The sequence below is a fragment of the Morone saxatilis genome, unplaced genomic scaffold (assembly GCF_004916995.1).
Source record: "Morone saxatilis isolate NCDOM2014 unplaced genomic scaffold, NCSU_SB_2.0 Contig18, whole genome shotgun sequence".
Taxonomy (NCBI): Eukaryota; Metazoa; Chordata; class Actinopteri; family Moronidae; genus Morone; species Morone saxatilis.
In genome coordinates, this window is record NW_023339740.1 from 2,080,452 (window position 1) to 2,093,939 (window position 13,488).

At 40.6% G+C, this 13,488-nt stretch overlaps 1 protein-coding gene across 1 annotated transcript in view; it reads left to right on the forward strand.

Annotated features, from left to right (window-relative positions):
* LOC118327731 (copine-8-like) overlaps window positions 1-13,247 on the forward strand; it is a 45,127-nt gene extending 31,880 nt beyond the window's left edge. Inside the window, exon 4 of the mRNA XM_035661161.1 lies at window positions 12,992-13,247. Within this exon, the coding sequence (XP_035517054.1) occupies window positions 12,992-13,099 (108 nt within the window). The 3' untranslated portion in view covers window positions 13,100-13,247. The remainder of the gene's footprint in view (window positions 1-12,991) is intronic.
* The last annotated feature ends 241 nt before the right edge of the window (window positions 13,248-13,488 follow it).

A 13,488-nucleotide genomic window follows, 5' to 3' on the forward strand; every position in this document is an offset into this window, starting at 1 on the left:
CACTGGCCTGTTTTTATTCGGATTGGTGTTTGATGACTTTTCCACCAAAGAGGATTTTTGACCTTACTCCCATTGAAAACTACAACCAGGGGAATTGATATTTATAATGCAGTAAAGGCAGTTACTTTGTGGAAAAAAAGATCCCTATTGAAAAGCTGTTGTCCAACCTGACGGAGCACCCTGCAATGACAGGTCGTCACTCCGGATTTATTGCGCACTGCAAAGCGGACCCGGACTTTCAAAGTTTTTTGAACTATCATTGCATCATTCACCAACAGGCATATGCACAAAAGTTATGGGATTGACCATGTCATGACGCCCTGTTATCAGGATCATCAATTCCAAGCTGTTACAGGGAGGAATGCTCTGCGGAGTATGGGGATTCTCCTCCCCACGAGGTCAGATGGCTAAGTTGGGGGGGAAGATCACTACAGCGCTTTCTTTTCCTTGCTGGGTGAAATCAAGGCATTCATGGAAACGAGGGGAGGAGGACGACCCACCTAATTATCTGATGCAGAGTGGCTACTTCGATCTTGCTTTCCTGACCGAAAATTAACCACCTGGAACTAAAGGCAAAGGTAAGAATATATGTGACATGATCAGCTGCTGTCAAGGGCGTTCAGTGGCAAAACTGTCATTGTACATTCAGCAAGTTGAAAAACAAAAGTTTTCAGCACTTCCCCTCTGTCTTCCTCCAAGATGCTGGACAGTGCACACAGGCTGCAGCCAGCGTTTTAAATGTGTCCAAGTATTGTGACCTCTTATCAAGGCTTTGGACAGGAGTTTGCTGAACAGATTCAGTGACTTTGGGAAAACCTGAGCCCTGTCGTGACATTTATCGGCCCAACCCTTTCATGGATGTGGACATAAGTAAGATTTCAGGACAGATGGGCTGAACTTTTCTGTGTTGATCCTGTGGAATGGAAATGTGAGGGTTATAAACTTCAAAAAATTGTCTCAAGCAATCACAGCATGTTCTGGAGCTTGGTAGAGCCCAGATAACTATGAAAATCTTCACCAAGCAGCTCAGAAAAATGTCCGCTTTGTCTGGGTCTACATACGTCTGTTGAGTCAGCTTTTCTGACATGAATGTTCCTGAAATCAAAGCTCAGAACGAGACTGGACAGATGAACATTTAAATGAACTCCATAAGAGTGAACTTAAGTGGATACACTTCAGCATACACCTCTCCTTGTTGTCCAGTTGTCATCTCACTAGCTTCTCTCTCACATTCACACCTCAGCACACACACACCACACCCTTCACTGCTCAATATTGAACTGAACTGAACTGAATGATTTTTATTGTGAATGCAATTTTTGTCTTTATGTGGATTTGCGCCATTTAGAATATACTGATATATTGCTGATTTTCAAAGGTTGTGCTTGGGTAAAGTTTTTTGATTCTTTGGTTTGTAGAAATTGTAAGGTGATCCCATAATAACATTTCATTTTCAGATGTCTTGGGTGGCATGGTAAAAGTTTTGTGAAGTGTGATACAGTGAAATGGACATATATACAAAGATAAGTGAATAAGTAACAATCTGTATTGTAGTAATAATAATAATGATAATAATATTTTTGTGATGTTTTTAATACAAATGTGAGATGTGGACAGTAAATATTGTAAATGTTTCAGGAAAAGAAAGCTTATTGAGTTTGGTTTGTTCGAAATGAGGCGATGAGACATAAATGTTACAAAACATGAGTAGCTCTCGGTCCAGCTACTTTTATTTTGTAAAAGTTGGCTCCTCAGGGAAAAAAAGGTTGGAGACCCCTGTCTAATGTAATGCCCTATCTAGTTCCCATCCTCGTTACTCCCAACCCTGTCTTTTTGTCCAGTGTGGCATCATATACCTACTGTACCCTGTAGTGCTGACAGATGGCATAAAATCAAGCTACAGCCATGCAAGCTATGATTACAAAAAGCCAGTAACAACTTCAAGTAGAAGATGAGTCTTACTGAAAGTTAAGTGTCACTGTCAAGAATCGGCTGTATCACTGCGGTCCACAGACTCATCGCACTGAATAGAGAACCATTTGCACCTGTTCATGTCCGATTCCAGCTGTTTTACCGCATCCGCAGACAGCGCAGACACTCTCCTTGCCATGGTATTGGCACCAAGCTGTACATCGGCAATAGCAGACAAAATTTCCGTCTTATTTTTATGGTCCCTGAATAACGTTTCAGCCACCGCGGTCATGGCCTCCTTTACAATCCCGCCATCGGTGAACGGCTTTTTGCGCTTTGTTAAAATGTGCGCCACTTTAAACGAAGCCTCTGTTGCTGAATTGGCCTTCTTCGCTGGTTTGGTGAACAGAGACTGTTGCCGTTGAAGCGTTGTCTTCAGCTCCGTTATCTTGTCTTTTCGTAGACTGCTACCCACAGGAAAGTCCCGCGAAAAGTTGCCGTGGACTTTGGTGCAATGGCGCTCAACATTACACCTTTTACCGACCGACACGCTGGCACCGCAGATCAGACACACACACTTGTCGTTAACATTTGTAAAACACACTTCTGTCTCCCACTCTTGGTGAAAATGGTACGTTTTAATCCGCTTGTTGGTTTGGACACCTGTCGCCATCGTAAACTCCTGCTCATCTCACATCACCACTGACTCATCAAGATTGACAGCAGCGCAACTTTTTGATTGACAGCTAATTGGCAAATAATCATTTTGTGTTGGAAGGGGGCGGGACAACTGTGAATTTTGATTGGACATAAATTTAAGTAGATTTGCCGAGGGACCAATTAAGTTTTCAAATTTATGTAGGCTATGATTCATTGGCCCTTTGGCGAGCTACTTGGAAAGGGGCGGCGAGCTACTGGTAGCTTGCGAGCGACGAGTTGGAGACCCCTGCATTAGAGGGAAAGCTCAGGTTTGGACATGTGCAGAGGAGAGATGCTGGGTACAGAGGGAGAAAGACTTTGAAGATGGAGCTGCCAGGCAAGAAGTAAAGAGGAGGGCCAAGGAGGAGGTTTATGGGTGTGGTGAGGGAGGACATGCAGCTGGTAAGAATGCAAGTGAACAGAAAGAGATGTAAACAGATGATCCGATGTGGCGACCCCTAATGGGAGCAGCAGAAAGAAGATGATGTATGCATATGTACATGATGGTATAGGTATAGTATAGATGGTAGAGTATTCGATGTGCTATGTTATACGTCAGTGGTTCTCAACCTTTTAAAGTCACAACCCCTAGAACAATCAGACTGTTTGGGGATTACTGTAATGTAACACATGAAAGCCACCAAACTCACACAGGAAGACCATTGTTTTACCCACAGACAGAACCACGAGTTAAATTAGCCTGTTAGTGTTTTTCCTGATGAGCACACAATAGTATACGAAGCATTAGCCCTGAGCTGCTAACTGCTAACTCTGCAAAGAAACTCTGCATTCTATGTAATGGCCAGAAGGTGGCAGCTCTATTGGCTGCAATAAAAGACCAATATCATGAAGTCTTATAGAGAAATTACCCTACTTCTCGCTTGATTTATTATCTGTCTCCTATGAGTTTAGGGTCTCAGTCGCTAGTTTAAATTTTCTTCTATACAGCATTATGCACCAAACTCAGATCAAACTATCAAACTAGGCAGTGCTGATCAAATATAAATCTAGTTTCTGTTGCTTTAAGTTTCGGAAATTGTTTGAGAAACATATTTTAGTGTAATGTTTATCTGTAATAGAAGAACATGTGTGAACAGGCGAGCCACCATTGTTTCCTGCTACAGACAAGTTGAAACTAAGCCCAACCCAACCCCCAGTGACATACTGGTGCTGGCTGTGATGACAGCCATAATGCCAAAATCGAAGCTTCAAAACAGTACTGCACAAACCAATGGGTGACATCACGGTAGGTTCACACATAGAAATATGTTTACAGGAAGGCAGGTACAGGTCGATAACAGACGCTCAAACATAAAAGCACAAATCCAGAAACCAACAATGTAACTTGGACAAACTAAGAAGGGGTGAATGAAAATAGGCTGGTTAAATATCTGGAGGACTGAAGAGACCAGTGGGGACAGGTCCGGAGATGGGGAAAGGTAGGAAAGTCCGAAGACATCTTGTGAATAGGAACAGAATGGAAGTAGCAGGAATGCTACTTGTCACTGGGAAAAAGCACAGAGCTGGCCTAAGGCATGCAAACTAAGCAGCTGTTCAGCTGCTCATAGCCACAAGGGTACCCAAACAAACTCAAAATGTAAACTCTCTGTGGGCTCCTCTGTTCATTTCTGTCATAACTTAAAGGTGCAGTGCGGAACCTTTGCACAAAAAGAGTTCGCTATAGTTTATTACAGTCAGTGCTCAGTACAAAACCCACAGTTTAAATAACAAGTCCTTACAACAACAAACAAAAATACTCCGTTTGAGACATACAACTGTTGGCTAACCAATATAAATTTAAGTGACCCCTTGTGTGTGTCTAATAGACAAGCTTTGTGATTCTCTGACAACTCCAGAGGAGGTAGTGGTGGATGAAAGGGTTAAACAAAGGACTTTCACCCAGGAGACAATGATTTGTGTCCCGTGTGAAACTGTGTGGTTAGGATACCCATGTTTGCAGCATAAAAGGTTTATCTAAATCAATAAATTAGAAGTTTTATCTTGCAACCATGCATTCATTTAAGTGGTGACGATAGGTCAGCTGAATTACTTTTAAGGCTATACTTGGTTACATTAAGGAAAGGATCATGTTTTGGGTTAAAATAATAATAAGTCAAGGGGCACCCTGGTAGCTCACCTCTTAGAACGCATGCACCATGTACTATGAGTCCTTACTGCAGCGGCCCTGGTTTAATTCTAACCTGTGGCCCTTTGCTGCATGTCATCCCACTCTCTCAGGTGCAAATAGCATTGTTGGCTATACAGACACCTGGGCACTAATTGCATCTGCCTGCTTAAAGCCCCCAGAATTCTTGGTCTGACCCAGGAAAAGTAATATGTTTTACTACTACCAGACACTGCTGTCGCCGTCTCTTGCTTCATTAGCTCATTTCTGACTGTCTAACCTGTTCCCCCAGGAGGCTCACACAGCCATGCTAACCTACTTTTTCAACAACTTCTGGGGAATAACAATAATAATGATCCTATCCCCATTTCAACTGACATTTTGTGTCCATATTGTGGGTGTTACATGTATTTCTGTGAAACTGCTCTGTTGGGACAAGCTGTCTCTTTCTCGCTGTCCTCCTTTCTCTCTGTCTACTATCTCCTTGTAGACAGTTCATTTAAGATGCAGCAGACTCAACTAGAGAGAAAAGGATTGCCTCAATGCTGCCAGACTGTTTTCCTGCTCACAGTACAGCACTGCTTGGAGGCTTGCACGCACACATACGCAATTTAATGCATTGTCTTGTGCCGGAAGCCCCCAACTCATGAGCCACAGAGAGAATCGGTCTTCTGAAATAAGTAGATGCTCCTCTGCTACTGTGTTGCGTCATTTTTGACTGAACGTGACGCAACTCAGCAGCATGCTTCCACAGGCAATCTATATTTTTGTTCATTACTTTGCAGCAGCCTGCCGTTGGTATCTCATAGTGTAATCCAGGTACACACAGATCACTGTGTGCAATGGGGGTGTCCCTTTTTCCTTTAGATTAGTAAAAAATCATTCCCTGTTTGTTCACATGGCTGCAGGGGTTCAGCTGAAAGTGATATATTATCTTTGTTTATGTGATGTTAATCTAGAAATGCCTGTTTGGGAAACACATTAACATGAATTGTTCTGCATTTTGGGAAATACGTTTATTTGCTTTCTTTCTGAGAGTGAGAGAAGGTCGATATCCATCTGTCAATCCTGTGCGTTTAATCCAAAACTGGAGTCAGGATGTGTTTAGTCTATATCTTAACATAATGTCTGGAGATGGGGGGGAAGAGCCTGCTTCCATCCCAAATGAAAACAAAAGTCTTACAGAACTTCTAAACCTCCCATTCCAAGTTGGTAGGAGAAACAAAGGCTGCAAAATTCGGAAAAAAAAACGTGGTAGGTCCTGTCTCAAGCCAGTATTTTATTTGTCCCTTCTGGGCTACTGTGGAAACATGGAGGACCCCATGCAAGACTACTTGCGGCACATGTAGATAAAAACAGCTCATTCTAAGGTAACAAGTAAAACAGCAAAACTTATTTGGAGCTTTAACAGCTAGTGTTTTAATGTCCTTTTTCTCTCTAAGCTCCTTTTCTATCAATATTATGACATCATACATATACAAAGATGGGTTATTAATTATATGGACAGTTGAGTCATTAAAATAGTATACAACTTGGGTATTTATATCTTCATATCATCAACATTGAGGTAATAGCTTGTGACTATGAAAATCACTTCAGAGACAACGATACAGACTATTGAAGCAAATGTGTGTAAAGTGCACTTCACAGGAGCTCTTTAGCTCCACAAAACCGCAACACAAGTAACAAAGCCAGCCTTGCAGTAACAGTAGTAGTTTCGAGAAACACAGTATCATTTGTTATCTGACTTTCCAGCAGCCTTCTGCTTGAATTTGTATATTTCAGACTGAGGAAAGAGTCTTGTTTGTATCTTGTTTATGGTAGCACATTAGATAGAAGATATCTAAGTGGTACAGTTGTTTTACATTTGTAGCAATTCTGACTTCTCTTGTCAGTGCTTACTGTATATGTGAATAATGATGTGATCGGCCATTTTCTTGTTTTGCTTTACCTTGTGTTTCTGGCTGCTAGAATGACACACTAGTGAATTTATTCCTTCTAATTTCACTGTAAAAGAATGCCAGCAAAAGCATTTGGCTTTCCAGTACCAAATTCCTCTTAGTCAGAGCACCTTCTGTTAAATTTACAAATTTGTAATTGTTCCTGAGAAAATGCGAGGCAGAGCCAAAGAAAAAGACAACACACATTAGACTGACCGTCATACTTAATTCAATCTAGTTATTAAATTATCATTTTGGGAAATTATCTGATTTACTTTCTTAAAAAAGAAAACAGCAGGAGTTGAAAAATGTATCTTCTGTTATATGTAGGTATAAGTGGCACCAGGGTGTGGTCAGTCTAGTTTAGCATAAAGACTAGAAGCAGGTGGAAACAGCTGACCTGGCTCTGTCCATAGTTTATAACACCATTACATCTAAACCTGACTAATTATCTTGTTTGTTTTAGTCCAATCACAACAGTTTGTGGTTATAGGCTAGACCTATTTCATGATAAACACTTTATCCATGCAGGCACAGTGGTACCAAACCTGGCAGCGCCGATGTAACAACAAGACTTTTAGAAGCTGCCAAGAAATAGTGAAATAGTTCCAACACGTACCTCCCCCTAAAACCACAGGCCGACATTTCTGCATTTCTGTTCATAAGAATTAAAAAAACAAGGTACAAAATGTTCTTTAGTAAACTTTAATGAAGGTGTTGGTACGAATATTTTTACACTTTGGACAGAGCCAGGCTAGCAGTTTCTGCTTCCAGTCTTAGCTAGCTCTAGTTCTGCAACACACATACATGAAGCGATCTTCTCATCTCATGCTTGCAGAGCTGACTGTGACAAGGCCCAATTTAGCCGAGAGCTGTACCTTGCAGTAAGTAATTACCACAGGTTCAAGGATGCATTTGGTGGTGAATGAAGAGCAGAGACAAGGACATCCTTATCTGCTTTTGTCTATTTTGTCTAAAATAAATTACACATTTTTAAAAAGAAAAACTATGAATTCCAATTGTAAATGTGCCTTGCTTTGCTGTTGTTTTATAAAAACCTGTTTTAATCTTCCTCTTATTTGTTGACTCTGTCTCCATCCGTCTGATGGGTGCAAAATAAATCCTGGGACCCACATTTTTTTTTTCAACCGCTCCTGCCTGCAGCAGTCAGAAAAACATTGGGTCCCGTAGGACCCCCCTCGATCCCAATTGCAAAAAAAAGCCCTCCTGTGTATAGCAACAGTACTGAAGGGAGGATGGAGCTTAGCCAATTGTCAAACAACTGCACTGTAACTAGAAGAATTGGTGTAGTGCTTAATAATTTCATGCAACAAGCTGCCGACTATATGCTCTTCTGAACTCCCCACAGTGCTGTGCGGTTTGTAAAACAGACAAAGAAGAATAGTAGCAGAAAAAGCAGCTCAAATATTCCTCTTCAATGATCCTTCAGGGGTCTTGCTGTTTCTTCGATGTAGGACCCACATCTTGCTTGATGTGGGTCCTACATCCAAGGCCACAGTCCTGCTCATTAGCCTCTGTGCTGGCCTCCCTGCCCTACTGAACCAATCTGTGCTAACTGTAGATCTCACCAATGCTTAGAAGAGCTTCACTTCCCTTGCACAGATCAAAACCGACTGTATGCACACATACTGGCCTCAAAGGAGGACCCTATCTTCAGCATAGCTTCATTTAATAAAGCACATATTGCTGCCTGAAGGTAAGAACCGCAGACGGCACCATTTGGATGTCACAGTAGTGAGCACTTGCTGCACAGAAAGAAGGTGCTGGCTTTAAATTCTGGCCCTGGTTTCCCTTGGGTGCTCCAGTTTCATCCCTAAGACCAAAGACATGCATATCAGGGGAGCGGGGAGCTCTAAATTGCTGGGATACGCTCCAGTCACCCATGACCCTGTGTAGGAATACTGCAGTAAGCATGAAAAACGGATGGTTCTCTTCTCATGTGCAGTTCAGCATTTCTCATTTTCCTTTGAAAATGACAGTTTATACGGTCAGTGCTGACAGTTTGTTGACAGTGTTTCGTAATTTCATATAAGCTATTTTTTTATTACAGCATGCTATAAGTGTGTGACAGCGAGAGTGGCGCTGCAAGTGCTTTTTAGTTTTTTTTCCCTTGGACTTAACCTCTCAGGCTACGTATCAGTCTTATTATAACCAATCTACAGTGTGTAGAAACATCAAATTGCCATCTTTTGCATACCAATCAGCTAGAGTTAATGTGTTGTGTTCCGGGCCACAATCATAACTCACTAAAGACATTGCTCATGGTGTGACTAGTCGGAGAAGGACTAGTGTTGCTAAACCTTAACAATGGCTGGGTCCCAACAAGCCATAGTGGGCCAGCATGAACAATACATGCACTCTGCCACATATGTTCATGAAGTTTAGCCATTATTAATATTATTTATTACTATACATGTTGTATAGTATAGAGTATATGTTAAAGATTTCAAAATGTTTTCTGTGATAAAGGAACATTGAAAACTGCAAAATGTTCAAACTTCTTCTGTCGACCTTATCTGACTGTCTTTGCTGTTTTTTATTTTAATGCAAAATATGATCAGGGTACAAAGTTATTCAATCAAATCTATGTTTATTTCACGCTTATGTATTTTATTTATTGTCTCTTGTGTTTCCCTGCTTTCTGCTTTCCTCTTTCAAACAAAAGCCAAAAACAACAGTGACAGCTTTTTGGCACCATTTCTGAACAATGTACTCCTCTGCAGGAGTTCTTGTTTTATATTTTTATTTATGGGCAGCAGGCAGTGTGGTCCTCCAGCATGCTGCTGTCACTGCTTGATCAAAAGATGGTGATGCAACAGTGAGCCCAAAGAGGTTTTCCCCCCTTTACCCACTCCAGGCTCTTAAACCCAGCGGGAATACGATGAGCCTCTGTCTGTCCCGTCCCTTCGGGCATGTCAGGGCCCTTCCACTGTGAAGCCAGGGAAAACAGTTAATAAGAAAATATGAAACAAAAGGCTCTGTTTTAAGGATCAGTGGGGCTTCACTGCTGGGTGTTTTGGCAGCTGTCAGCAGAGCAGCGGTGGCAGGAAGTCTTTAGGTTTCTGTCCACGTAAGCAACTAGCCACTTCGGCTTGCCCCAGAACTGTTAGTGTGACAGAGAAGAGGCTTTCTCTGTGTCTTTACAATACAGTATGTGGGTGTTTCCACCTGGCATTACCATACTGGTGTGGTGATATGTCATATCTGAATAAACCATATCTCAATGTTTACTCCTGATGCCTCATGTTAAAAGTTTTAGTTTATTTATTTAACCAGGAAAAGTCCCATATGCAGCCAAGTGCCCTCTTGGATCCCCCTATTGTAGATAAAACACAATTAAGTGCCCTCTAGGGTTCTAATCCTTATTCTGACTAACCTGTAAATGCACCACAACTTTGTGTGTGCTTGTGCTTTTTTTTTTTGCACCCTGCCCCTCAAACAGCCAGAGTGCGCCACTTGTGCAAACCATTCATTATCTCTCCACTGGCTTTTATTATCACGTGATTTAAAACTGTGTAGTACACAGCTGTATCTCCTCCTTCAATCAGACAATTATAATAACTATAATGTTAAACTCACCTGTGGCTGCCTTGTAATAAACACCAAAAACTCATTATGGGTACAGTACACTATGATTAAAACATGAGGCTTAATAAATTTGTTACAATTTTAGTGATTGATTGCATCTATTGACATCATGCCTTTGCCTCTTGTGACAGTCTGTCTAACTCTGAAAGCTGCAGCAGCTGCTGAGAAAGTGTTAGGACCTTTGACTGAAAGCCAACCAAAGAAATTAATACCTGATGGAGAAGATTCTCTTGTCTGTACCCTATGGAGTTTGACTGACAGAAGAGAGCAGGAACAAGGCTGGTGTTGGCAGTGGGGGTTTTAGGTATTTGCCAGATCAATAGCTCATCACTGTCACCTGTCAGAGAGCGTGATTGTCTTGTGAGTGGAGGACTGAGTGTGTGATTGTAGGCTACAGCAATCAAAGGGAGATTCACCTATGTGAGAGGATGCTATGTATGTTTATCACAGAATGACAGGATATGTTAACAAAAGGCTGTCCTACAGGTGTCAAAAGTAACAATGTGTGAATTATGCCAATATGTTTAGTTTGAGCAATCAAGGATTTTGCTAAATCAGATAAATATCCTCTTTCATATATAGTTTATTTTACAATCTCAAGATGATACTTTTATATTCAGTTTCTATGAATATTTAGTGGCAAGTTGCAGGTTGCTACCAACTGAACACCACTTGTATCTATAATTGATGACCAGGGAATGAGAATGGATTGTAGAAGAAGAAGAAACTACAGTAGCCACGAAACTCACGAAAAACTCAATAGGCCCTAAAAACACCAACACGTAGTTTGTCCATTCTGGGCTATTTTAGAAACATGGCAGACTCCATGGAAGGCGACCAGCACTTTTAACTTTATTAGATCATAATCCAAGTTAAAGCTACATGCAAATACATATTTTGATGCCCAACATTAGTTAAGGCATTTAGAAAATGTTAAAAAGTCTAAACTCTGCACAATAATCTATGAAATATAGATGTTAATCTGTCCAACTTCTCCTCGCTAGCTTGGGGCAACATTAACAAATTAAATGGTAAGCACACTGTTATGAAAAGCAAAAGACAAAAGCAAATTGAACACAAAGGTATGAAAACACCAAAGCAATTGTTAACTTCAGCTGGAACAGGTTCACAGTATGAGTACAGAAATAGTAAGTTAAGTTAAGCTTGAGTTAAGCTTTATTTATTCATGAAGTCTCATTAAGATCAAGATCTCTTTTAAAGATCTGTCTCACACAAAGTCGTAATCTCTCTCTCTCTCTCTCTCTCTCTTCTCTCACACAAACCACACACACACACACACTAAAACATAAAAAAAATAAAATAAAATTATTACAAATGTCAGCAAGGAGAACTTTAAAGTCTCCCAGTGGAATGTGTGTCTCTGACTTCAGTAGTCAGATCCTTAGAAATTGGTATTCCCTAGGAACATTTAAAGCTGCAGTGACCAATACCTTTGATATGGTGCCATCGTTTGTACTCAACTAAAGATGTTAAATATCTCAGCAAATTAGGTAGAATGACCATTGATCAAATCTGTACATAGTCTCTGTGACGTCACCATTAGTTTTCTGAAGAACCGGCTCTGGCTTTCACCATCTTGGCAGTCCTGACTCTGTCCGGCTCCTGGCTAATCCAAAAATGGCAAAATACGTGGTGCATGGGTGGAGATGAGGTGGGCCAAATGAAGCCTGGTTGCTGAAAACAGCTGCCTGTGACGGCACCCACCTCTCACTCAAGTGGCCCTAACTATGCATAATTGTAAACTTTAATATAATTTAAACAGGTGAGGTACATAAAAATGCATCGCTATACAGTTGTCATGAACAGGGTAAATAGCTATAGAGACCAAAAGCGTTTTTTCTCCCAGGCTGTAAACATGTTTATTTCTGCTGTAAAGTTGGGGATTTTAATATGGGCCTTATGGAGATTGACTCACTTCTGTAGCCAGCCTCGCAATTTTTGGAACTTCTGCACTAGCTTTATTTTTCAGCCGTTGCCGTTTGGACTGACCAGATTTGAATTATTGCCACTGTGAATTATGGTACGGATACATTCTTTTATTCAAAAATATTTTTGTTAAGGTATTATGTATATGAAATTATGCATATATGTATGTATATATATTTCACAATCTATAGTGGCCCCTATGACACTAATACTTTTCTAGTTTCAGCCCATTATACATTTTTATCAAATAATTATGTTGATCAAGGGTAATATCCAGTGTTTGTCAGTTCTACCATATTCCTTTAACAAATGATCAGGATGAATTGGCTCAAAGAAGTCATCATTTGTTATCTTGATATAATGAAATCATTTATTAAATTGACTTTGTAAATCGCAGGATTTTAAAATGGAGTAACGCTGGCAGCTCTGCCTGCATTCAATGACCAACGTGGTGCTTCCATAACCAAAAAAATGTGGGCATAAATGTAGCAGGGTAATTTTAACTCCAAGTAAGATAATCACATCAGATATTTAAATGACTAATCTAATAGTTTGAGCGTTGCCTTAATCAGGTTACGACTTATAGATTTACAGTCTGTCACTTTCTTTCAAATGTTTGCTGGTTGAGAACTTGTAAACCCACAAAAACACTACAGGAATTACCCTCCTACAGTGTTTGTTGCTGTTCCCTCTGACTAAATGTACAGATTGATCAGCATGGTGTTGACTTTGTCTTCTTCTTTGTTTCTCTTTCCTTCAGTTTGGTCGGACAGAAGTAATCGATAACACGCTGAACCCCGACTTCGTGAGGAAGTTCGTCCTTGATTTCTTCTTTGAAGAGAAGCAGAACCTTCGCTTTGATGTGTAAGTGGGAACATCTCCGCCTTTTCCCTCTACAGCACCGCTGTCTCTTCCCTTTGTTATACCAGGGAATGACTTCAATCAAGCCTCCTCTTATTTTGGCCTGCTGACTCATACCCACTAGTTTTCGAAGGCTCCAGTCAAAGCTGATTACCATAAAAGCATTTGGACTGGATGACTCTCATCAAATTGTTAGACAGTAAATCAGCAGTATCAAACAAACAACAAATGCTTCTGTTTTCTTTCTGCGTCCCCACTGAAAACTAGAGAAAATAAAGTAAATGTTGAAAAATTCTACCCTAAGTATCATTCAAGCTGTAAAGTCAATTTTTTCTTTTCACATTGTCAGTGAAAAGGATAGCCATCAACTTTTTTTACACCTTTTGAAGATTTTTT